At 44.5% G+C, this 25307-nt stretch overlaps 1 protein-coding gene across 16 annotated transcripts in view; it reads right to left on the bottom strand.

Moving 5' to 3' along the window:
• Nucleotides 1-5622: 5622 nt before the first annotated feature.
• Nucleotides 5623-25307, bottom strand: part of KATNAL1 (katanin catalytic subunit A1 like 1) — a 116597-nt gene continuing 96912 nt past the window's right edge. For 14 of the 16 annotated variants that reach the window (XM_089303281.1, XM_089303275.1, XM_089303286.1 and 11 more), the window contains 2 exons: nucleotides 11852-11978; nucleotides 5623-10623 (listed from right to left, as the gene is read on the bottom strand). In XM_089303281.1, coding sequence (XP_089159407.1) covers nucleotides 10425-10623; nucleotides 11852-11978 — 326 coding nt within the window. In that variant the 3' untranslated portion in view covers nucleotides 5623-10424. 16 annotated transcript variants of the gene reach the window in all.

Below are 25307 nucleotides of genomic sequence, written 5' to 3'. Positions count from 1 at the left end.
TCACTCCCCAGATGGCTGCAACAGGTGGACCAAAGCCAGGAGACAGGAACTCCATTGGGGTCTCCCACACAGGCAGCAGGGGCCCAATCTGTTGCCTTCCCAGGCGCACGAGCAGGAAGCGGGATCGGAAGAGGAGTTGCCGGGACTCATATGGAATGCTGTGGATGCAAGCGGAGGCCTGACCCACTGTGTCACACGACAGCCCGAGTTCAGATAATCTGGTCAAGGAAATTCAACTGATAGAATCTATGCAAATATTCCAGAATCTAAAAAAAGCAAAAACAAAACAAAACAAAACAAACCACACTTCTCATCCCAGGCGTTTCAGATAAGGGGTATCTAGGTGACTGGTGCAGCCATTAAGATGCCTTGGAGGTTTACATCCCGTATCAGAGTGAGTGTCTGCATTTGAGACCTGGTGCCGCTCCTGACTCCAGCCCTGCTACTCCACACTCAGGGAGGCAGGGGTAATAGTTCAAGGGCTAGGGTCCCTGCCACCCACGTGGAAGACCCAGATGGAGCTCCCAGCTCCTGGCTTGGGCCTGGCCCAGTGCCAGCTGCTGCAGGCATTTGGGGGAGTGAACCCGAGGTTGGCAGATCTCTGCCTCAATGTCAACCTCTTGCTCTCTCTCTCTTTCACATAAACAAATATTGAAGAAGTCAACCTATAAGAATGTAAACGGGTATTTTCACATATAGATACGGACATGTGTGAATATGTAGAAACAGTCGGCTGTGTGAGCGCGCCTTAGCTCATTCAGAGGGACGTGCCTGGTCTCCTGTCGCCTCCGCTGTGAATCTGAGGGTTCAGCGTTGAGTGTGAGCACTCCGAGTTTTCAAGAGAGCACACTTCTCACAGGCCCCTGGCAGATCCTGGCTTTGAAGAACAGCAAATGAAGCGAATAAAGGCGGGATAGTTTATTATCCCAAGTCCAGAACCAGCTTCGATTTTGAAATATGGGCTCAGTTATTAGAAACCGGACCAAAACATTTCATCCACATTTATTTATCTTGGGGGAAAACGTCTTGATTGGGGAAGAAGGCTTTTAAAGGCTGACAGAATTCATGAGAAGGGTTCCTAAGGCTTCTTGGAAACCAAATTTTCTTAAAAAACAACTTTGATGAGTTAAGTGCAAATGGATCAGAAACATATGGATTAAATTTCCCTCAGAAATACACAAGGGTTTAAAAATTAGAGGAAATGTGTTTGGTAAAGCAAGTTTGAGAAATGTTACAAAATCTATTTCAAAACGTTTGAAAAATAGCTTGAGGTATTTTTACAAACCCCAAATGAAGTTCAAGTCATCCATCTCTAATTACATAACAATTACTAACACTATAGTTTAGGATTTATGTTATGGAATACTGTATTCATAGCGTGATTAGTTATTTGTTGAAAAAATTATTTAAGATGTGCTAATTGGAAGACACTTGGACCAGTGAGGACTGAGCAGAGCTCTGGGTAGGGCCTCCACCCCGGCCTCGTGACTGCTCAGAGCCATACATGCACCGGGCCCCGCAGGGACTCAGCAGTGAGTGTGCTGTTGGAGCGCTCCTTCACGGAAGCTGCTGGTCTCAGAAGCTCTTGGAATGCTTAGTTCACTTCCTAAAGCTTCGCCCTGAGAGTAACAGGTGCGTGCTGACAGAACCAGGGACGGCAGGAGTCCCAACTTCATGTGAAGCTAGGACACAAGAACCCGCCCCCTATCATTAACATAACAACATTAACACAGCACATCACAGTAATCCACCTATGGCTTCTGTAAAGAAAAAAAAAGCATTAAGGAAAAAGGAAGAGTGACTAATAACCTCACAAAAAATGGATAAAAATATAACATAGTTATTTCAAGAACTGAGTACTTTATGTTTGTGCTTAACACTGTTGAAAGGAATCTTGGAAAAGGGCAAAGCAATGGGCTCCACAATGAACCTGAGCTAGGAGCATGCACCTAGTGCACGTCCCTCTACAAGCCTCAATTTCCTGTTCTGCAGAGAAAGAACCATAGCATATATACCTTAGGGTTAATGCATGAATTTAATGGAAGAGTAAAACACATAGCACATAGTAAACATCATAAATATTACTTCAATCCTATGATGCCTCTTCATCTCGTATTTCCTGCTGTATCTGTTGAGTGAACAGTCTACCGGTATAGGCTGAGCACCCCAGATCTAAAAACCCAAAATACGAAATGCTCCCAAGTGCAAAACTCCTTGAGCACTGACATGATGTCACAAGCTTTAACTGCATGCCTGACTTCATCTGACGGCCCAAAGTCAAAACACACATGCGGGAAGAATATTGTATAAAATAACCTTCAGGCTGTGTATAAGGTGTAGATGAAATATAAATGAATTCTGTATTCAGACTTTGGTGTAATCCCCAAAGTATTTCACGAACAAAGCAAATATTCCAAAACCAACCAACCGACCAATGAAGCAACATCCAAAACACTGCCAAGTCCCGAGCACTTCAGGTAAGGGATACCCAATCTGTACCGTGCTACATCGTCTTAAAGGACCTTAATAAGTGTTCTGCTGTCTGACTTGCTTAACACCTTGTCAGGTCAGAAACACATGTCCCATTTCCCGGGTCAGAAGTGGTCGTGAATGCATATTTTTAAATCTCCAGGGCTGGTGCTGTGACGTAGTGGGTAAAGCTGCCGCCTGCAGCACCAGCATCCCATATGTCAGCTAGTTCAAGTCCCGGTTGCTCCACTTCCAATCCAGCTCTCTGCTATGGCCAGGAAAGCAGTAGAAGATGGCCCAGGTCCTTGGACCCCTGCATCTGCGTGGGAGACCCAGAGGAGGCTCTTGGCTCCTGGCTTCAGATCAGCGCAGCTCCAGCCTTGCGGCCACCTGGGGAGTGAACCAGCAGATGGAAGACCTCTCTCTCTTTCTCTGCTTCTGCCTCTCTGTAAATCTGCCGTTCAAATAAGTAAATAAATAAATATTAAAAGAATAACCTCAAAGGGGGTCAGCTCTTCACTTAAAAGATGAGTCGAGGACACACCATTTGCTCCCAAGTTCAGCTCTCAATACTGTAGGGTGCTGCTAAGCCTTCAAAACTTACAGAGAAGGAAGCATTGGCCATATAGCTTTTCTGATCAGAGAGAGGACAGGAAGGAACCGTTGGCAGGTGCTATCTTCCATGACCTCTCTCCCCTCTGTTCTGGGTGTCCTTGGAGCAATAGCTGTGATGGAGGAGCCAGGGGGCACAGGCACTGGAGAGGGAGTAGGGAGGCTCTGGCCACGGATGTCTCCTATTTTTGTACCACCCACCCAGTTCTCTTCCCTTACCCCCTTCCAGAGATGAGCACCTGGTAGTCACAGGAAGCAAGGAAGGTGGGACCGTGGAACTAACTTCATTTCCAGGTGCCGCCAAGCTGTAAGCATTACACAACTGCACGGCAACATCATTATGCCTGGGCGTCCACTTCACATTCAGTCTTCCTGGAACACTTCTGGGAGCCAAAGATCAAACCCAAAAGGCCACAGGTGGACGAGACAAATGACACCAAGCACTGGAGCTCAAAGACTAGACTGCTCCTTGTTCCCAAACCACTCTGTTAATGCACCCAAGACGCTAAGTCTAACGACTGCTTCATGGGATTCAAGGGGGGCTGTGAGTAGTGCACAGGAAGAGACGGCCAGGCCGGCGGCGTGACGCAGACTGGTGGAAATGGTGATCAGCAAACACCAACGCTCCAACAGCAGGCAGGGAGAGGCAAACAGCCCGCTGCTCCCCTCTCGCTGCAGAGGGAGCACAGACAGGTGACTCCTGCCTGTCAGAGCGACTGCACCACCAAGCAAACGCTAAGTCCAGCTCCTCTGGTTTACAGACTCAGGGGCCCAGCAAGCTTCCCATCAAGACTAACTTCAAAATGCATAAGCATATGAAAAGATGCTCGACACCATCTGGAACTAGAGAAATGCAACTTAAAATAACGAGATGGGGCAGGTGGTGTGGTGCAGGTTAAGCTGCAGCTTGGGGATCCGCCAGGGATCGGGCCCCAGCTGCCCCGCTTCTGTTCCAGCTTCCTGCTAATGCACCTGGAAGGCAGCGGATGATAGCCCAAATGCTTGAGTTCCTGCCACCCATATGGGAGACCTAGATTGAGTCCCCGGCTCCTGGCTTCAGCCAGGCCCTACCCTGGCTGTTGAAGGCATTTGGGGAGTTGAACCAGCAGGTAGAAGACCTCCCCCCAACACACACACACACACACACACACACACACACCACTTCTCCCTCTGAAATAAATAAGTCTCTAAAAAAAACACTCTGCCTTTGAAATAAATAAGTCTCTAAAAAAACAAAACACAACAATAAGATCCTATCACTAAGCCCCTACTAGAATGGCAAAATTCACAATCCTAATATCACTGAGTGCTGCAGAAGATGTGAATCAAAGGGACTCTCGTGGCTGCTGGTAATACAAATGGTTCAGTTTGGTGGTTTCTTATAAATCAACATATTCTTACCTTAGATCCAGCAAACATACTCAGAGGTATTTACTCAAATAATCTGGAAATTTATGTGCACACCAAAACCTGCACATGAAAGCCAACAGCAGCGTTATTCATAATTGGGAAAAGTTGAAAGCAACCAAGATGGCCATCAGTAGATAAATGTGGTAAAGCCATACAATGGGATACAGTTCAGTGCTAGAAAGGCATGCTCCATCAACTTATGAACAGACACGGAGGAACCGTACATGTCTTCTGCTAAGCAAAGCCAGCCTGTCTCAAAAGGCTACCGAACTGCATGATTCCAACCATATGACAGTCTGGACCCGGCAAACTATAGAGACGGCCAAAGCATCAGTGGCTGCCAGCATCAGTGGCTGCCAGGGCTGGGAGGGAAGATGAGTGGGTGGGACAGAGGGGGGTTTAAAGCACTGAAACTATTCTATCTGGTACATGGTGCACATGTGACATTATGCTTTTGTCAACACCCTTAAGACTGGACAGCAACAGTGAACCCTAATGTAAACCATGGATACGAGTCACAATAATGGATGACTTTCGGCTCAGCAACTGTAGCCAATGCACCCCAGTAATGCAAGACGCTAATCAAAAGGGAAACCAAGGGTGCCCAGTGGGAGTGTGTGGAAACTGTACTTTCTGTTCAAACTGCATGTAAGTCTAAAACTACTCTAAAAAAGAAAGTCTAGTAATTAAAAGACAAATAATTTGGAGAGGTCATAAAACAAGACTAGGTCATCTAGAAAATTTGCCGTATGAAACATCCACTGTACAATGGTGCTACACAGGTAGACAAGCGTTTTCATTAACCTAGTCAGAATTAAATGAAAAAAACATTATACACCTTACTGGCATCAACCCAGAGACTGTTATTACAATCCAATGCACAGCAAGCCCCAAAGATCCGGTTTACTACACGTGGTTTTATGAGAAACAACGTGGGAGAAGTCCTTCCTTACTAGTGCAGGGTCTGCTGCTCCTGCCGGTGACTGTACATCAAAATGAACCACAAAGGAAACACTGACAACAGCACTCTAGAAATTTATTACCAAATTACAACCCACACACAAACACAACTAAGCTTGGGAGACGAGCAAAGCACTGCACAAAGCGTAAGGAAAAAAACGTGTCCGATGATTACAGTTCAGAAACATCTTTTATTTCTTTTCTGAGTTTTTGTTTGTTTGTTTGTAAATTAGGTTCAAATACTGGAAGACAAACACTGAAACAGAGATCTTAACAGCACACGCACAGACTGTCGTACCGTGTCGTGTCCCTGCTGGCCCCTGTTGGCCATGGCGAGGCCCGCTGCCATGCACCAGGGTGCACATGCAACTGTCCACTTGGTTCTTCTCGAGAGTGTGCGCAGGACTCAAGGGGCTCCCAAACTGTTCATGTCGTCACGTTAGTCCGTACTCGCCAAGCAGGGGAAACAGCAGGTGCACATCATGTTTGAAACTGCAACACAGCCAAACAACCAAACAGGCTACAGCAGGAGGAGAAGGACCTCAGACACTTCACAAAGGTTAATCAGGGTATATGGTTTTGCTGGAGAAGCACAAAATATCCTAAATAAAAATTTCAAAATTAACAAAAACAGCTAACGCGAGGCAGGCGGGAGCAGGAGAGAAGGAAGTGCTCAAAGGAACAATCTGAACATGGGATGAACTGACTCGAAATCAACTCACTGTGCCCTAAAACTAGGCCTGTAAACTGAGGTAGACTCCAGGAATAACGTGCAAAGACCCAGGTTTCCAAAGGGCAGCATTTAGTCACTTCAGACTTTGCAAAGGAAAAGTGCATTTCATATTTGAACATAAAGTCAGATGCAACTTCTTTCATAGGAGGGAACTTTATATTCATTCCCTATTTGCTGTGTCAAATTTCCAAACGTACAAAACTTACACAGTGCTGGTAACAAACCAATACCTAAGTTTTAGTTTTGTTTATTTTTCTCAAGAAATGAAAAAAGCAAAATAAAAATAATATTGGGACATGACTTTAGTATATCCTCTGTTTTTATTACCAAGTCACCTAGAAACTTAGAACCATCATTAAAGCTAAGGAATTGCCGGCTGCCAAAAGTTGTAGTGAAAATTCAAGGAATTCTTGTTCATGAGATGGATGCTTTAAAAACACACCTATTATCTTAAGGATTTGATTTTTTTAAAAATACTCACACAATGTCCACGTTAAGAAATAATATTAAAAACAAATGTACAAAAAAATTAAATAAATAAGTATGAAAAGCTTTAAATTATAAATAGGTCAACTTAAATAATTACCAGAGTTCTCAGCTTTTGCTACAAAAAATAACTAGTGCAGATGAGAGTACAACAATTGGGGTTTAAATATTTTTAACACCCTAACATGACCCTCATATGTAATTATTACTTCTTTCTACTATGAAATTCTTAGATTCACAGAAATATTAAGGTGCATCACAAACTAAGTGACATGTAAAAGTATTACACAATCAAAACTATGAAGGAACAAGAGACACAGAAAAAGAAATTAGAGCAGTTATAAATTACTCATCATATCCACAATGTAAGTTAAGATAGCCTTTTCTTGAAAAAGGTCAGCAGACACCCATAACATTTTATGCCTTCCATACAGGATACAATATAAGGTGATTTATGGTTAATAAAAAATATATAAAAAGAGTGGGAATCTACTATCATGCAAAAAAAAAAAAAAAAAAAGACTCAATATCGAAGACAATGCTGAAGGAGCCACAGTGCACTAACACAGCCTGAACGCCTGCCTGCAACCTCTACTTTATCTAGAGTTAAGGGAGGGGAACGGAGACACGTAGCCACAGCAGCTGAACAGGGTTTTACAGTTCTCAGCACAGATTCAGCAGGGTATGCAGGAAGTGACTTCCGAAGAAGGAATTCGAATGAACTCAAGTTATCCAAAACCAGAGTGTCTATCACTGCAACATGGGCAGAGAGAGTGACAACTACACCACCAATCTGGGCTGCACACACACGGATGCATCTTGTGTCCATTCATGGCTGACTCGCCAGATGCTTACTTGCTTACTTCTTCAGTCGTCAGTCACTTCAGCCAATTTTTGAGCATCAAATATCACATCACTAAAACTGAGAATCAGGAACTTGCAAACAAAGCCCTGGCCACACAGCCAGAGCGCGGCATCCTGTCCCTTTCAAGACATCCTGGTAATTCTGGAGACAGGTCGGCAGCTGATGTGTGTTCTGGTCATTCTGAAATGACCACACTGGTGCTGACCGGAAGATAACGTCACGATGCCGTCATCGGCTTTCTCCTTGGATCACTGCAAGGTGGCAGCCTGCATTAAACAGCCATTTGTCTGCTCATGTCACCAATATTCATTTCCTTCAGAACAACAAAAACGGAATTCGGAGAGCAAAATGTTTTCAGTGAATCCATAACACACTTACACGTTTACATGCTTACAAGACATATGTTGCTTTGAAAATGATAAAAACCAGCTCATTAAAATAAATCTGTAACAGTCATATCGTTCAAACAAATGGTATCAGTTCTCATTTTAAAGCACACCAAAGAGGGAAAAAGACATATATATTATCTTCCCTAAGGACACCTTCCCATCTATGATCTGAACCCTAACTTCAGAAGTGCAAAGCTGAGAGTGATCAGAAAAGGGGCCAAGTCAGAACTGCTCTGTCTGGTTCAGCTTCCCACCGGTCCTGTACACAGCAGGCAACCAATGCAAGTCTGCCCGATGCAGCGACTATCTTATCAGATATCTACAGAGCAGGATACACACAACCTAGTCTCCGAGTCGCTGTGTCGCAGAGGAATTACACGAGCCAAACACTGCTGCTCTGATAACACATCTGCTATTACCACATCAAACAAAACTGAATGGCTCTGTCTCATTCGGAGTACGGCAACACACTGTCTTGTGCAATAAAGACAATGTATACACAAGGAATGTTAAAGCTTGGGTAGAAAACCAAGATCCTTCAAGGGTTTAAGACAGACAAAGCACTCACGGTCCACTGATGGAGCAAAATGAGAAACACAGGAAAGACAAAAAGCACACTGGACTCACTAAAGATAAGCTTCCAGAAGTCTGAGTCTCCAAATACTGCTTAACTGGTAATAACACAATCACAATTGCCATGTTGTTATCCATAAAGAATTCAGGGGGGGAATTAAATGCATGCCAAGATAAATAATACAAAACCTGGCAAAAGTCTAACTAATCAATTAAAATACTACAAGCAAGTTTGAACAATTACAACACTAATGTTTCAATGACTGTCCCTAAGATGTAGGAAAAAAAATACATTATTAGATGGTACTAGTTCATGGGGTCATCCTAATGGGGTTACTTATTACTTTATTTAAAAGTTCATGAATAAAAGAAAACTCTTATTTCAGTTTTTAAGATAAATTAATTCAATTACAATGAAATCATGATGCCTTATGATGTGAACTCTTATAATCCGTGTCTCAAAGGAAAGAGGTGATTTATAGCATCAGATGAACACTGGATTTTAAGGAGTCAGACAAAAGTTCTCCGGAAAGAACATAAGGCATTAATTACAGTTATTAGTAGGGAAAAAAATAATGAAATGTCTTAAGCAAGATTTTAAGGTTTTTTTTAAAAGTATGTAAAAAGTTACATTATTTTTAGTTTTAAACCAGTAAATGCTATCAAAAAATGAAAATTCAGGATGTCATCAAATTATATATTTTAGAAAGCTTGATCATTACAGCACAGATTGGCCAATAATCAAAATGGGATCAATGTATTACAAACTAACAATGGGATACTCTCTCTGTGATTAGATATATGTCATTTACACTCTCTGGTTTCTTTATATTCTCTAACAGAAAGAATATATGAACTGAGTGAGTGTGTCAGATTTTTATCCTAATCTTACTATGTGTACAAGTTCTCAACCTAGACGAGGAGAAATTCTAAATATTTAAAATGAGTTACTCATGTATGATGCTGCTTTGTTAAACAAGCTGTCTGGAAAATTGTGAAGATTTTGTTTTGCAATAGCCGTAAGAGAGTGGACTTCTTGAGAATGTCACAGAATCTAAAATACTGCAGTTGAACTCAACAAAAATCAAGTGATGTTGCAGCAGAACAAAATCATGGCTCTATTCGAAGATGGTGAAAAAAAGGGTGAAAACAAACTTTTCAGAAGTCTAGAACATAAAAGTACATCTCATGGAGTCAGAATATTGTTCCCACCTTCCCAACATGAAATGTAAGAAGTACACCAAAAAATATTTAGAATAGAGAAACAACCTAGCAGAATGATTTAAAAAATGACAAGAGTATTGGGTTATTCCTTAATAAAGCTCAAGAAATGACTACACAGTTGACAGAATCAATGGTGGGGACAGGAAAGAGTAGGGAATTTAACTATATGATAGACTCTAACAGTAATGATCGAATCCGAAAGGCTTAGCTAGCAAATTCATTCGTTCCTCCAAAGTGTACCACCATTCGTCCCTTGACAACAAACAATGAATTTCACACAAACCCGATTTTGATGTTTAAAGTCAATGTATAGGTCTCTCATGTTCACAAAGGTAAAACTCGAAACAACCAAGAAAAAAATAATACAGGAACAAGTGAGAGACGCAGGTTCTTCTACATCTTTTGAAAGTAAGTTCCTGCCACCATCCACAGCACTTTCTCTGGTCTCGCTGCACATTCATGACTGCATCCAATGCTAGTGCACGAAGACAAGGCATACCAGCGCAGAGCTGGGAAGGAGACCGTGAGGCCCTCTACATGAGCTTTTCTTATTTCTCAACTGCATTTAGGATTCTTTGTTCTTTTTTTCCTGTATGTGAAAATCCAATGAAAAATTCTGAACTTGTTTTTTTAAAAAAAATCGCAGGGATTTTTTCACATTTTTATAAATAAAACTACCAGAAATCAAAGAGCTGACAAAAATTCAAGCGGATCCAAATTCAACCATCCATTTCTCATACTTCTCCAAGTCTGCAGCGGAGACAGACTTGGCAATCTTCTTAAGGGCCAGCTCGAAGTCTCCTCTGGTCACAGGCATCTGAAGCTCCTCCTTGGAAAGGGCGCGGATCTCCTCCGGACTCAAGCCATTGATCCGCCGCCTCATGGCCATTAAGGAGGCATCCCTAAAAGTACACCACAGTCAGTCACGGGCCACTTCTGCAAATGCGTTTAACACTCTCACTCTTAACAAGGTTACTGAAAAACATTCAAAAGATTATGTTTTTTATGATACTGCTTAGAGATTTTTAATTAACAGGCTTTAAACCATGAACTGTACAGTTAGCAAACCCTAAACATCTAGGTTGAGCTGAGATAGCACCAAATTTTCTTTTCTCCACCTGTTTCTCAAAGACAGCCAAGAAGTTTAGGAAAGTGAATTCAAATTTTGAAATATTAAATTACACACTTTGAAATGAATATAAGGTAGTATTAAGATAATTGAAAACTGCATATCAATTTGTCTACAGCCTAGTCAGATGGGGTAAACCCAGGAGCCTCTCTCTGGAACAAGAATACATCCACATACGGTGGACGTGGAATTCCCTACATGGAGTATTTATTAGCAACTAAAGGTATAAGCTATGGCTTCTGCTGATCCCACTTCAGCTCTGTCTGAAGTAGATAAATGTGAAGGTCTGGAGGAAATGGATGATTCTAGCTCACAAAAAAAGTTATCAGTAAGGCAGAGCCAATCAAAACTTCAATATTTCTACTACTTCACTTCAGTGATAGTAGACACTCTGCTGAGTTTACTGAGTTGCCATTAAGGCTAAACCTGCACAGGGAAAACACTAGAAGAAAGGTGAGAAAAACAGGCTATGTTATGGTTTTTAAATAAAGACTACTTAAGTCAATTCAAGTATTAAGCATGGTTAGGAAAATACGAACTTAAAAAACAAAATCCTCTACACTAGTGATGTGAGTTGCCTAACAATAATGCTACCTCTGAATGGAAAGGGAAACTTTACAGCATATGAGTGGGTGAAGGCCTGTGTATCTTCCATGGTCTAAACTGATCAACTTTGTTCGTCTGCATGTGGCCAAACAGTGCCAACCAAAACCAAGGGATGCCACTTTGCCTTGATGTAGCTGAATTAACCTTAGGTTGCCAAAGTCATCACTACTGAGTTAGACACATAATTATTTCTTAAAAACCAAAAAACCAAAAACATATGTGACCACACTGTTGTCTACTTATTTCTCTAACAATAACCAACAAAGTTATATAGGAAAAAAAAAGACAACTGGGAAGACTCCAAAGAAACTGCTGCTGCTTAAGTCACCTGCTCACTACACTGACTTCCTGCTGCTCGCTGACCAATAGCTAAGTCCCAGGGCGCCGAAGCATACCTGCACACGTTCGTTATGTCAGCACCAGAATAGCCCTCAATCTTCTCGGCGATGTCTTCCAGCCGAATGTCCGGATCCAGCTCCACCTCGCGAAGACTGATCTTCAGAAGCTCGGCTCTTCCTTTTGCTGTGAGGAGATTGTTGTTGTTGTTAGACGCTTTGCTTTACAAATCACTTTGCTGAACAATCACGTTAGCACTGAGGAAAAGAGAGAGACCAACGCCAGGAAGGGTCTGAACTGAGGGCCCACTGGTACAGCCAGTTCCCTGCGTGACTCCTGGAGCCATCTGAGTTCCCATGTGCCTCTGCTTCGGTAACTGAAAACTGAGAGGAAAATTCAGTTTCACTCACAGACTGACAATACCTGCTAGGGGAACAAAGGGTCTGAAAGCCCTTCCGAAAAGACAACAAACATTAGTATTCAAGCACCACAAACACCTGAAACAGACAGTGCTTAGCTCACTTCACCAAGCGAGGCTGCCGCGTGCACTCCTGTGAATCACCGCTCACCTTTTCGTACGATACAGATTTCCACAACTCTCACCAGTCGTTCACAAAACTTCCTGGAAACCAACAACTGGCACAAAAAGCTCATTAATGTATTTTTTACTTGGAGGGCCAAGCCTACAGATATTTGATGCTCCAGTATGATTTAAATGTATACTGAATAAGTTCAGAGAAATCAGAGAATTTTTTTAAAAATAACCGGTCATGCTTGCCATTTCACTATTGCTTCTGGTGGCAAATCTGACTAATACAGCGCACTAAGATGATGTGTAAGGAGTTTATCTGGCTCGCTATTGTTTCCTGAAATACAAAATAAAACTTCCTCAACTATTATTTAAAAAAAAACCTCAAGTCTATGGGAAAAATCGAGACTCTCGGTTAACTTTCATGGAGACGCACCAACTGCTGACATCTTGCCACCATCACTCGAGCTGTCTCCTCTCCTCCCCCCTTTTGTGCCAGCTGTCGGATCAGGATACTGCACTTGGAATCCTTCAGCGTGGATCTCCTAAGAACAGAGGGATACGCAGGATTATCCGCCTCATGAGGAAATTTAACACTGGACATTAGTATCGTCCAACACAATTCAAAGTAAATGTTCCCATTTCCTGACTTTTTAACTTTACACACCATCACACGGTGTATTTAGTTAGTGTGTGTCCTCAGTTCTCTTTCATTTCAAACAGTTCCCCAGGGTCGGGTTTTTGTTCTGCTTTGTTTTTCACCACATTGATAATTCTTCCACAACTGACCTTACTGAGCCAAGACATCCCGGCAAAAATCCTCCTAACAGGTCCGCATATAGAATCTGACAGGCAGACTAGAATTTTTGTGGAAACGGAAAGAACCAAGAAGCGACAAGACACTCGAGACGGACAACAGCAGGGTGAGAGGGACTGTCAGTCACACAGGCCTGCAAGACGAATGGCGAGCAGGCCACAGGGCTGAAGCCGCTGTGACGCTCTTGTGCAGACAGATCCATGTGTCAGGATACAGACGAGGACATCCAGAAGCGACCAGAGCATCCCCTGCAGACACCTGATCAGGGAAAGACGTTTCTTCTCCATGAACAACTGACTATCCACCCGGAAACTATGAAATAGGGTCCTATCACATACTGAACCCAAAAAATGTGTGCCAGGTACATCACACCTAAATATAAATTGCAAAATCACATGCATTTTAGCATACAGGAAAGAAATCTTAATAACCTCGGGAAAGAATTCTTAAAATACAGATTTTAAGGAAGAGATTGAAAAACTGACTACATTTAAATTCGGAACTTTTATATTCATCAAAGGCACAGTGAAACCAGACAAGGTACAGAGTATGAGGGGATGGAAGTAATGAAGCACTTGTCTCCAGAGTATTTAAAAACTCCTACAAATCAGTAAGAAACAGGCAGACTACCCAACAGAAAAACTGCCAAAAGATTTAAACAGATATATCAGAAACTCCAAATGGCCAATAAATAATGAAAAAGATACTGAAATTTTTTTAGTGACAAAAGGAATATAACTTAAACCACAATGAGATAACTGTTTGCACCAATTGACTGGTATGAATTAAAAAGTCTGGCACTACCAGATGTAGGAGACGCAGAACAAGAGCTCTCATAGGCATCTACAGGACTCTGCACTGGAACAGCTACCTTGGGAAACACTGGACTCATCCACTGCTGCTACAGATATACACTACGGTCCAGAAATCTACTGCCAAGATGCAATGCTCCATCCTGGCCTAAAGAAACCCAGGCACTGTCACCATTACGCACGGGCAAGGACATTTTTAGCAACAATGCTCATAATAGCCCCAACTGGAAACAATCAAAATATCCATCTCATGATAGGACAGACTGTGATGTCATCACATCATAGATTCTTACGTTGAAGTCCTAACCCCCGTAGCTCAGAGTGTGACTGCATTTGGAGACAGAGCCTTCACAGAGGTCATCAGGCTGGGCCCCCAGCCAACAAGACAGGTGCGTTTCCAAGAAGAGGAAACTGGGACATGGACATACTCACAAAGGCGTGGGAAGGAGACAGCTGCCCGTAAGCCAAGGGGAGAGGCCTCAGAATGAAGCCGGCCCTACCAGCACCTTGCTCTTGGGCTTCCCAGCCTCCTGAACTGTGGGCCCATCAACATTGGTTGCTGAAGCCTCCTGGTCTGTAGTACATGCTAGGGTAGCCGGAGCCAACTCTCACAATGGAATAGGACACAACCACAAAAATGAACTGCACCTGCACATGACAACAGGGATGATCTTAAAAACAGACTGAGCAGAAGCAGCAAGACGCACATGGACACAATCAGAGTGACTGCATGTATGTGAAGTTCGACAGAAGGCTAAAGCGTGTGTTTGGGGATACAGTCTTAGGAGACAAAGTTTTAAGGAGAAGCTGTGCATCATTCCTCTGAAAGGACTAACAGTGACTGGCAGCAGGGGCAGGGAGGGAGCTGTGAGAGGGAGGGACACACCACAGGGCTGCAGAGCCCCAAGGATGCTCCATTTCTTGCCCTACAGGGGTTCTACGGTTGTCTGCTTTGCCAATTAACAGATATGCAGGACACTGTAATAGATGTTTCAGTATCTGCATCTCTCTCTCTCTCTCTCTCACACACACACACACACACACACACACACACACTGCAAAATACCACCACGAGTAGCTGCAGTGAAATGACAGGCAAGCAGGTGTCATCTGGCACTGCCAGAACCAAGAAAGGGCAGAGAATCTTCACCTCCAGAGCTCTTAGTCCTGGAAGCGCCCATCCTTGCAGTTCACAGGGGTGGGCACACCTGCTCAACAGTAGCTGAGAGTGCCACGCTCAGGTGGATGGCAAGGGGGAGGAGGAAGCACGAGGGAGGAACTCCCACATCTACTGCACAGAATGCTGTATTCCTGAAGCTGCCTAAGAACTAATGCTTTTTTAAAAGTTTTATTTATTTATTTGAAAGGCAGAGTTACAGAGACAGAGGGAGGGATAGACAGGGAGAGAAAGATCTTTCATCCACTGGTTCACTCCCCAAATGGCCAAAATGGCCAGTGCTGGGCCAGGCTGCTGAAGCCAGAAGCATAGAACTTCCATCTTGGTCTCCCACCTTGGTGGCAGGGGCCCGAGCACTTGGTCCATCTTCTGCTGCTTTCCCAGGTGCACTAGCAGGGAGCTGGATGGGAAGTGGAGCAGCGGGAACCCAAACCGGAGCTCACATGGGATGCCGCGGTGGCTGAACCCGCTCTGCCACAACGCCATCCCCAAGAACCCCCAATCCTAACACAAGGGCATCATGATGCTGTGCTTCACACATAGCAGGTGGATGTCAGTGAGTAAGCACCACTTAATTCTCATGGCCCAATATTGGAATACCACAGTGTGTGTAAACCAAATGCTTTACTACATGCAGCCTGGCCTCAGGACCTAAGCCACAGAGTTCAATATAACATTTTCTCTCAAAAACGAAGTTCCAGACTGCCAACTTCAAAACAACTTTGGGGGCAGACGAAAATGGAAACTTCTTGAAGGTGGGAATTCTTGTGCAATGGATTGGGAAAAATGTAGATGCAAGCTTTGAAAGCAGACCAGCGGTTACACATCTGAAGTCGGGCTCTTGTCTGGTAACCTTGTTGGGTGGGTCCCAGCCCTCTCCTGGGGGCAGCAGCAGAGGGGACTCTTCCCTGCCCAGCATCAAGGGAGCTCTGAGGCCCAGCCTCACTGTACTGGGAGGAATTTCGGGAATTCCAAGCCCAGAAGGCCCTCCACCCAGCAGGCACTCAGGAAGAGGGAGAGGGTAGGAGAAAAGAGGTCTGGGCCCATACCCATATCCAGGAAACCTCCTGGCTAAACACAGACTGGGCTCTCAGTTCTTAACTGGTCTATCAGGCATATTTTTCATTAAACTTTACTAACTCACCTACCACAAACTTTGAATATAAACCTGTCAGTGCCCGTGGTACTGAAGCTTAGTAGAAGGAAACTTCTTGTTCCCTGTTAACTACAAATTTGGGGGCAATTAACTTTTAACACTGATTATAGCAGCAACAAGTCAGAAAATTCTAAGTTAAGATTTATCAGCTCTATAAAACTGAATTAACGATATTTAATAACCTTGTGAAAAGATTTAATGAGGGATTAATGTGTTAATAATAGTATAAAGACATGCCAATGCTGTATAACACAGTTAATTCATGTTCTAAGTTTAAATAATCATTGTTGGAGGAATCATACAGAGCTTCTTATAATACAAGGGCACTACAAAAAAAAAATCATGAGAAGTGAGAGTAAAAGATAAAGTATTCTGGTAAGAAAAATTCTGAAACCCATGCATCGGTATCTCATGAACTCCTGGGAACAGGTTCTCTCCCTCTTGAGTACACTGGCATCTGGGGTCCTCTGGGACCACAGCCTGTTCTGCTACACTGGGAAGGATACTGAGTGCCTCAGTGTCCTCATGTTAAATGTAAAGCGAGGGGGTTGCTGCGTGGCACAGCGTTTAAGATGCTGCTTGGGACACCCATATCCCATTTCAGAGCACCTGGGTTTGAGTCCCAGCCCCACTCCAGATTCCAACTTCCCACGAATGCACAGGCAGCAGGTGATGGCTCAAGTGCTCAGGTCTCTGCCACCCAGGTGGGAGCCCCAGCCAGAGTTCTGGCTCCTGGTTTTGGCCTGGTCAACCCTCAGCTGTCGCAGGCATTTGGGAAGGGGAGTGGATGGGGGAGTGTCTCTCTCTGCCTTCAAATGAGTCAATGAATAAATAAATAAGATCTGGTTTAAAAGTGTTTTGGAGAACAGAATCTACCTCATTAGACAGTCCTGAGCACCTGAGCATTCAATGAGTTAACACACGTAAAGCCTGGCCCCTAGTCAGCACTCAGTAAGTGCTCCCTGCCCTCTCACCACCACCACTCAATCAGCCAACAGGACTGCGAGGGGACAGTGAGACTCCAGGACAAACTTCCTCTTTTTTTTTTTTTTTTTTTTGACAGGCAGAGTTAGGGAGAGAGAGAGACAGAGAGACAGAGAGACAGAGGGAAAGGTCTTCCTTCTGTTGGTTCACCCCCCAAAATGGCCGCTACGGCCGACGCGCTGTGCCAATCCGAAGCCAGGAGCCAAGTGCTTCCTCCTGGTCTCCCATGCGGGTGCAGAGCCCAAGCACTTGGGCCATCCTCCACTGCCTTCCCAGGCCACAGCAGAGAGCTGGACTGGAAGAGGAGCAACCGGGACAGAATTCGGCGCCCCAACTGGGACTAGAACCCGGGGTGCCGGCGCCACAGACGGAGGATTAGCCTAGTGAGCGGTGGCGCCGGCCCAGGACAAACTTCTACTGAGTGATGCCTGGGAAAGCTTCGGCACAGACGAAACACTCCAGGAAACGAAGGCCACACAAGCAAGGCAGGCCACAGGGAGAAGACTGCGTGGAGTTACGAAAGCTCTTATGGTGGCTTTCAAAAATCAGCGAAACTTTAACAAAAGGAAAGAGAGAACAATCTTGGAAATGGGAGCCCATAAATAATGACATGCAAGCAGGAGGAAGCCTGTGTGGGTCAGAATGGAATAAAGGGTAACTAGAAAAGAACAGAAGACTGATAAATGCAGACAGACACAAGGGCATGCAAGGTGTGAAGTGTTTTTGTTTTTGTTTTTAAAGTAAAACAAGGGGCTGGTATTGTGTGACACAGCTGGTAAAGCTGCTGCCTGCAATGCCAGAATCCCATCTGGGCACTGGTTTGCCTCCCAGCTGTCCCACTTCTGATCCAGCTCCCTGCTAATGGACCTGGGAAAAGCAGCTGAAGATGGCCCAAGTGTTTGGGCCGCTGCCACTCATGTGGCAGACCTGGATGAAGCTCCTGGCTCCTGGCTTTGGCTGGCCTAGCCCTAGCTTTTGAGGCCAACTGGGGAGAGAACCAGAAATGGAGGACCTCTCTCTTTCTTTCTCTGTGTGTCTCTCTCTCTAACTCTGACTTTCAAATAAATCTTTAAAAACAAGTAATAAAAGGAAGGACTCTGACACGTGATAGGGAACGAGAGTCATACCACCTAAGATGCTCTGTCATGCCTTGGTGGCTAAGGGGTCAGTCAAAAAGCAAAATATGCACTGGGGTTTTAGGCTAGCCGTTAGAAGCCTGCATCCCACATGACAGCACCCAAGCCCCCGACTCCAGCTTCCTGCTAATGCAGACCTTGGGAGGCAGTGCTGATGACTCAGGTAACCGGGTTCCTGCCAGCCACAGGAAGACCTGGGCTGAGTTCCCGGCTTCCGGTCAGCTCCAGGTATTGCAGGCATTTAGGGAGTGAATCAGCAGTGGGAGCTTCTCCATGTTTCTAATAAATAAATTAAATCGTAAAAATAAACAAACAATAAAAGCAAACCATCATTAAGTGAAGGGGGTTGGGCAAATGAGTTCATAGACCAGGGGACTGCTGTCACAGTTTAGACACATGGAGTGAGGAAGGACTTGAAGAAAGAACATTAGGGCTCCACCTGTGCTGGTTAGTTTGCCTTTGGTTGACCATGATGGATGGTGTTTACCGGGATGGCCACGATAGATGAGAGGAGATCAAACTCCCTCTTCAGAATCTGGGTGGGCTTGAGAGCACTTTGAGCACAGAGAATGGCAGAAGTGCCACGAGGTAATCTCTAAGGCCAGGTCAGAAAACGCAGTGGGGCTTCCACCGCATCCAGTGGCGCAATCCCACCTGGCACTGTGAGCTACCATGTATGAAACTGACTACCCAAGGCCACATGGATGGCACAGGTAACATGCGGGTACTTCAGAGAGACAGGCCCAACTGGGGACCCAGACATGCGAGTGAAGACGCCAGAGGACCCCGGACTCAAGTCATCCCCGCTGTGCCCATCGGGAATGATGGCAGCAACACAAGTCTGTGGCCCCACTAGGTTTCAGAGCAACTGGTATGCTGACTTTTCTTGCTACCAAGTTCTAATTCTCAGTCTTGCAGAAATTTTCCTACTTCTTCATACAAATTACCTACCTGGCAATGTACCTTTTTGGAGTGGTTTTTCTTGTTTCATCTCTCTTCTCTTTATAATGCTTCTTGCCTGATTTTCAATTAAAATTTTCTTTTCATGGCTACTTGTATTCATAAAAAGCCCTTCAATTTTCTATTTTAATAAGCTCTTCTTTCCATTACATTTAATCCTTGATTTCTAAACTGTTCTTGCCGGCCTTGCACCTGTTCAGATTTACTTTATTCTATCTCTTCCATACCTGTTCATTCTACCAGATGCTTCGGCCACAGCTATCCATTTCCATGCAATCGTCCTTTCTTGTTTTCTCTCTGAAAATTCAGTTAAATGCAACCTCTTCTAGAGTCCCACTAAGCCCATCAGTCAGAATTCATTATTTCTCACTCCCCACCTTACTATCACACACTCCATTGTTTTTACTGCAGTTAAGTTAATTTTAAGAATGAAATTATTCAAAGTAACAGACCACAGAGCAACAGCCAGGGAAGACAAAGTAAGACAACACAAGAAAATATAAGGAATCTGTGAGCTAGAAAATTCACCAACTATGTTACATAGCCTTGAGGTCCACTTACAAAGGAATCAAGCAATGTGCTATAAAAATTCAGTTTTAAAGTCCACTAGTGAGGCTTATGCTTTTGGCCAGGATGCCCTTCTGTGGTGAACAACTCCAAAATGAGACAAAACATGAGATGCAACCATTTATGCATCAGCCAAATCTCACGAGGAATTTTAAAATGGATTTTTCTTCATTCTTCCAATAATCTGAGTGCTTTAAAGGAAAATGGCAAAAGCTAGACTCCACATGAGGTAATGCATATAATAAAAATTACTTTACCTATAAAGAAGCAACAAAACGTGACCCCAAATTAAGAAAACTTAAAAAGTAATCAATAGAAACAGACAATGCAACGTTAGAATGATGACAGGGCCAGTGCTCTGGTGCAGTGGGTTAATGCCCTGGTCTGAAACACTGGCATCCCATATGGGCACCAGTTCTAGTCCCGGCTGCTCCACTTCAAATCCAGCTCTCTGCTATGGCCTGGGAAAGCAGTAGAAGATGTCCCGAGTCCTTGGGCCCCTGTTCCCATGTGGAAGACCTGGAAGAAGCTCCTGGCTCCTGGCTTCAGATTGGCGCAGCTCTGGCCCTTGCAGCCATCTGGGGAATGAACCATCAGATGGAAGACCCCTCTCTCTCTCTGCCTCTCCTCTCTCTGTGTAATTCTGACTTTCAAATAAACAAACAGATCTTTAAAAAAAAATTAAATGGCAAAGACTATAGGGCAGTGTATTAGTTACTTGTTTCTGAATAACACATTATACTAAAACTTAGAGGCTTGAAAACAGTTTATTATATTCACAATTTCTGTACATCAGGAATCTGGGAGTGGGTTAGTTGTATGTGTAAAGTTTTAGCTTTGAGTCTACAGTGGTTAATTTGGTGTATCAACCTGGCTGGGCCACGCTGCCCAAATATGTGGTCAAACATTACTCTGAATGTGTCTCTGTAAGGGTGCTGTAGATGAAATGTACGTGTAAGTTGGTGGACTTGAGTAAAGCAGATTGCCTTCCCCAATGTGGGAGGGCCTCATGCAATCAGCTGAAGTCTGAAGAGCACAGAAGAAGGGCTTCCCCCGGGAGGAACTTCCCCTCCGCCGCAATCCACCCTCAGACTGGAGCTCTTCCCGGGCTCCACTCTGACAGCCCACCCTGCACCCTGCACCCTGCACAGCTCAGACTTGCCTGCCTCCACCGTCGGTTGAGCTGATACACATACACACAAATCCTACTGGTATTATTTCTCTAGAGAACTCTGACCACTGCCAGGACTCCAGCAAAGCTGCGGTCCATATGTGGACCAAGACTACGGTCATCCAAAGGCAGCTCATCCCAAGCTTGGCAAGAGGCTGCAGGCTACCAGTAGAAGCCTTTAATCCCTTCCCACGTGGGTTTCTCCACATACTAAGTGTGCTCACAGCACGGCAGCTGGCCTCCCCCAAACTGAATGACCTAAGACAGGGAGAGCCAGGAAAAAACCACCCTTCCTTCTGTCTAGCCTCGAAAGGCACCTGACATCACTTCGGCCATATCCTACTCCTTAGAAGCAAATCTCGGAGTTGATCCATATTCAAGGGAAGGGGAATTAAGCCCCATTTGAAGGGTAGAATGTTAAAGAATTAAAGAAAAAGAGATAAAAACAGTGAGCCAATGAGAAGGAAATGAAAAGTAATAGAAACTATAAACAGGGACGGGTGCTTGACGCAGCAGTTAAGGTGCCACACATCCCACTCTGGACTGCCTGGGCTCACGTCTCGGCTCCACTCCCAATCTCAGTTTCCTATTAATGTCCCCCTGGGAGGCAGCAGGTGATGGCTCGAGTAGTTGGAGGGTCAGCTTTCTGGCGCAGTGGGTGAAGCTGCCGCCTGCAACACCAACATCCCATATAGGTAACAGTTTGTGTCCCAGCTGCTCCTCTTCTGATCCTGGGAAAAGTAGCAGAAAATGGCCCATGTGTTTGGGCCCCTGCTACCTACGTGGGAGACCTGGAAGAAGTTCCTGGCTTCTGACTCTGGTCTGGTCCACCCTTGGATGTTGCGACCACCTGGGGACTGAGCCAGCAGATGGGAGATCTCTCTCTCTGTAACTCTGACTTTCGAATAAATACATCTTTAAAACAAGCAAAAATGTAGCTGGGTTCCTTCCATCCCTGTGAGAGGCCCAGGTTGAGCACCAGGGTCCTGGCTTCTGCCTGACCCATCCCCAGCCAGGCAGGCGTTCGGGGAGTAAACCAGCAGATGAGAGATCCCTCTGATTCTTTCTGCTGTCTCTTTATGACTCTCTGGCTTTCAAATAAATATACCAAATGGAAGTACGAGGCTTACAAAATTCAATATTTTGAATGGAAAATAAACTGTTCACATTTAAAAGCAGATTGGAAATGGCAGAAGCAAGGGGCAGCAGACATAAACACAGATGAACAGAAATTAGCCAACCTGAAGAACAGAAAGAAAAAAGATTGGAGGAAGGTTTAATGGAGCCCCAGTGACTTGAGAAACAGTATCACAAAGTTCAATCACAGGATAAATGCAGGATAAATAAAAAGAAACCCCACGGAGACATATCATAGCACAACTGCTAAAACCCAAAGATAAATATAGTATGTTCAGAACAACTCCTCAGGAAAACACCAGGCAGCTTTCTACAAGCTACACATTATGCTATCACGTGCCCCAGTCGTTTTACTTACAGCTGCTTATCCAAGAGAAATGGAAACTACGTCCAGACAGGATCTGAACGTGAATGTCCACAGCAGCTTCACTCACAGTGGCCCCACACCCGGACAACCCAATTAGCTGACAGCAAAGGAATGGGTAACAATCTGCAGTGCACCCCTGCAATGGGACCGTGCGCACCAGGAAAAAAACAACACAGAACAGCACATTTGCTCATTATGCTGAGTAGAACACGGCCACCAAATGCATACTGCATGATCCTATTGATGTGAAATTCAAAATAATCCACAGTGACAACAATCAAATCCAAGTTGGCCTAAGGAATGAGGTACTGGAGGAAGAGGAAGAACAGACTGCAAGGGGCACAGGGAATCTTCCCAGGATGAGAGAGGAGTCCTGTGCCTTGTCTGTGCTTACAAGGCCATATGCTACTGTCAAACTCGCTGAATTTAAATAGATAAAGTTGATTGTACATAAAGTATTCCTCAACAAAAATGATATAACTTCATTTATTTACTTACTTATTCATTTTTATTTGAAAGGCAGAGACGGAGACACAGAGATCTTCCTTCTACTGCTCACTCACCAAATATCCACAACAGCTGGGGCTGGGCCAGGCTGAAACCAAGAGCTTGGAACTCAGCCTGGTTCTCCCAGGAGAGTAACAGGGACTTGAGTGCTAGAGTCACAACCCACTGCCTCCCAGGGTGTGCTCTAGCAGGAAGCTAGAATTGGAAGCAAAGTCAGCACTTGAACCCAGGCACTATGTTATACCACGTGGATGTCCTAAGCAAGCTCTTAACTGCAGAGCCAAATGTCTGCCACTAAAGGTTGGTTTTATATATATATATATAAATAAACAAACAAACAAACAAACAAACCAAGTAGCCAGAGGGGAAAATGACACCTAATACACAAGGAAACAGCTACACCAATGCAGCTGACCTCACATCAAAAACAGGCCAGCAGTGGCTTCAGCAAGATATTGAAACAGGAAGCCCCAGGTTTTGATTTCCTACAGAGGCAAGGACTTAACAATGTAGGATCAAAAAAAAATGAAAACTCCAGAAACCAGTTAGGAAGTCACAGAATCTCAGGCAAGCTCAAAGGCTAGGACTACACTGAAATGGGTATGAAAAGCCATTTCATTTCAACCAAGTCAACCACTTCCGCAAGCCAGCACAGCTCCATGGGACTGGGAGGAGAAGCTGAATTGGCAGCTTTTCCCCTGGGGGAAAGACAGGATAGAAGGTATGTCCAACACTGCAGCTTTTCAGGAAGCTCCCAAAGGACTGGCTCTGTCTCACAAGACTTAGAGCAACCACAGGGATGGGGCACACTCTGAGAACAAAGGAAAACTCAGCAGCTCCTTGTGGTAACAGAAACTTCTAAGACCACAGTCAAAACCTGGCATGGCTCCACGTGGTTTGGAGAAGGTATCTAGCTTGTGGCCTCTTGAATGGGGTAAAAAAGAGAAGAATGGAACGTGTGTCTAACATTACACCTTTCGATCAATGGGACTGTGGGGAGCAACTCGGACTAGACTAAGTTACTGGAATTAAGACTTATTCTATGCATCTGCTCTCCCACAATATGGCGCTGGGAGAGGAGGAAACAGCTTCTACACAGCTGCCTCCAGTTCAACCAATAAACAGCAGGACCTGCTCCTGATTGGAGGAGAGCAGCGTACTCGGCGTTGTGGATAGCAGAGTTGGGATTGGTGGAAGAGGACTATAAAGGAGGAGAGAGACAACATGCACCAGGAACATCTATCTGAAGGAACACCTGTGCAGCCCCCGAGAGAGCCGGCCGGCGGTGTGCCGCTCCCCCGCGGAAGGGGGAAAGTGGCAGGGGGAACCGCCTTTCCACGGAGGTGGAAGGGTCGGTAGCCAACCCAGGAAGAACCAGCAGCAAACCCGAGGAGGGCCGAGCAGACGAAAGAACAACACAGGGTCTTGTTTCGTTCCTCCACGAAGACAGGGAGCGACATGGGACTGCACTGTGAGTTCTCATTTTGTTCATGCATCATTTTCTTGACTTCATTTAGTTGTTTATCTGTGACCTGTTACACGGAACTGAGTTCTTTAATACATCTACTTTCAATTCTCTGTCATGTAATTCACAGAGGTTTTTGTCTTTTTAATTTTAGGGTTGGCTGTAGAGATTAATTTTTCCCCTTTAGTTGGGTCATGTTTCTCTGTTTCTCCATGTGCCTTGTTATCTGACTCATATGACTTGGAGCACTGACAGAACTGGCACAGCATGGCCGTCTGAGAGGCATAAAGAACAGGAGAGTTAAGCAGCTTGTTCTAGAGGCTACAGTACCCACAGACAGACAGCAGAGGGAGAAAGAGGAAATAAGCACCTGAAAAACCAGCAAACCCCACTGGGAAATTATATACACAAGCCCAAAGAGGAGGCATCCCCACAAAAGGTTAGAGAGACCCTCCTAGAAGCTCTAACTGGGCTGACTGGTGAAGGTCTTCCCAAGCCAGTTCATCAAGCCTGGAAGATGCCATTTTTTTAAAACACACAGATGACAACAAAAAATAACTAGGCATATTAAGAACCAGAGAAACATGGCCCAACCAAAGGGGGAAAAATTAATCTCTAGGAAGCAAGCCTAAAAAAAAAACCTATGAATTCTCTGACAAACAATTGAAAATAATCATGTTAAAGAGCATCACTGCTATATAAAAGAACATAGAAAAACAGCTAAATGAAA

This window comes from Oryctolagus cuniculus, chromosome 9 (assembly GCF_051225735.1).
Source record: "Oryctolagus cuniculus isolate XC-2025 breed Fujian yellow rabbit chromosome 9, ASM5122573v1, whole genome shotgun sequence".
Classification (NCBI taxonomy): domain Eukaryota; kingdom Metazoa; phylum Chordata; class Mammalia; order Lagomorpha; family Leporidae; genus Oryctolagus; species Oryctolagus cuniculus.
This window is presented reverse-complemented; position numbering and strand designations above follow the sequence as displayed.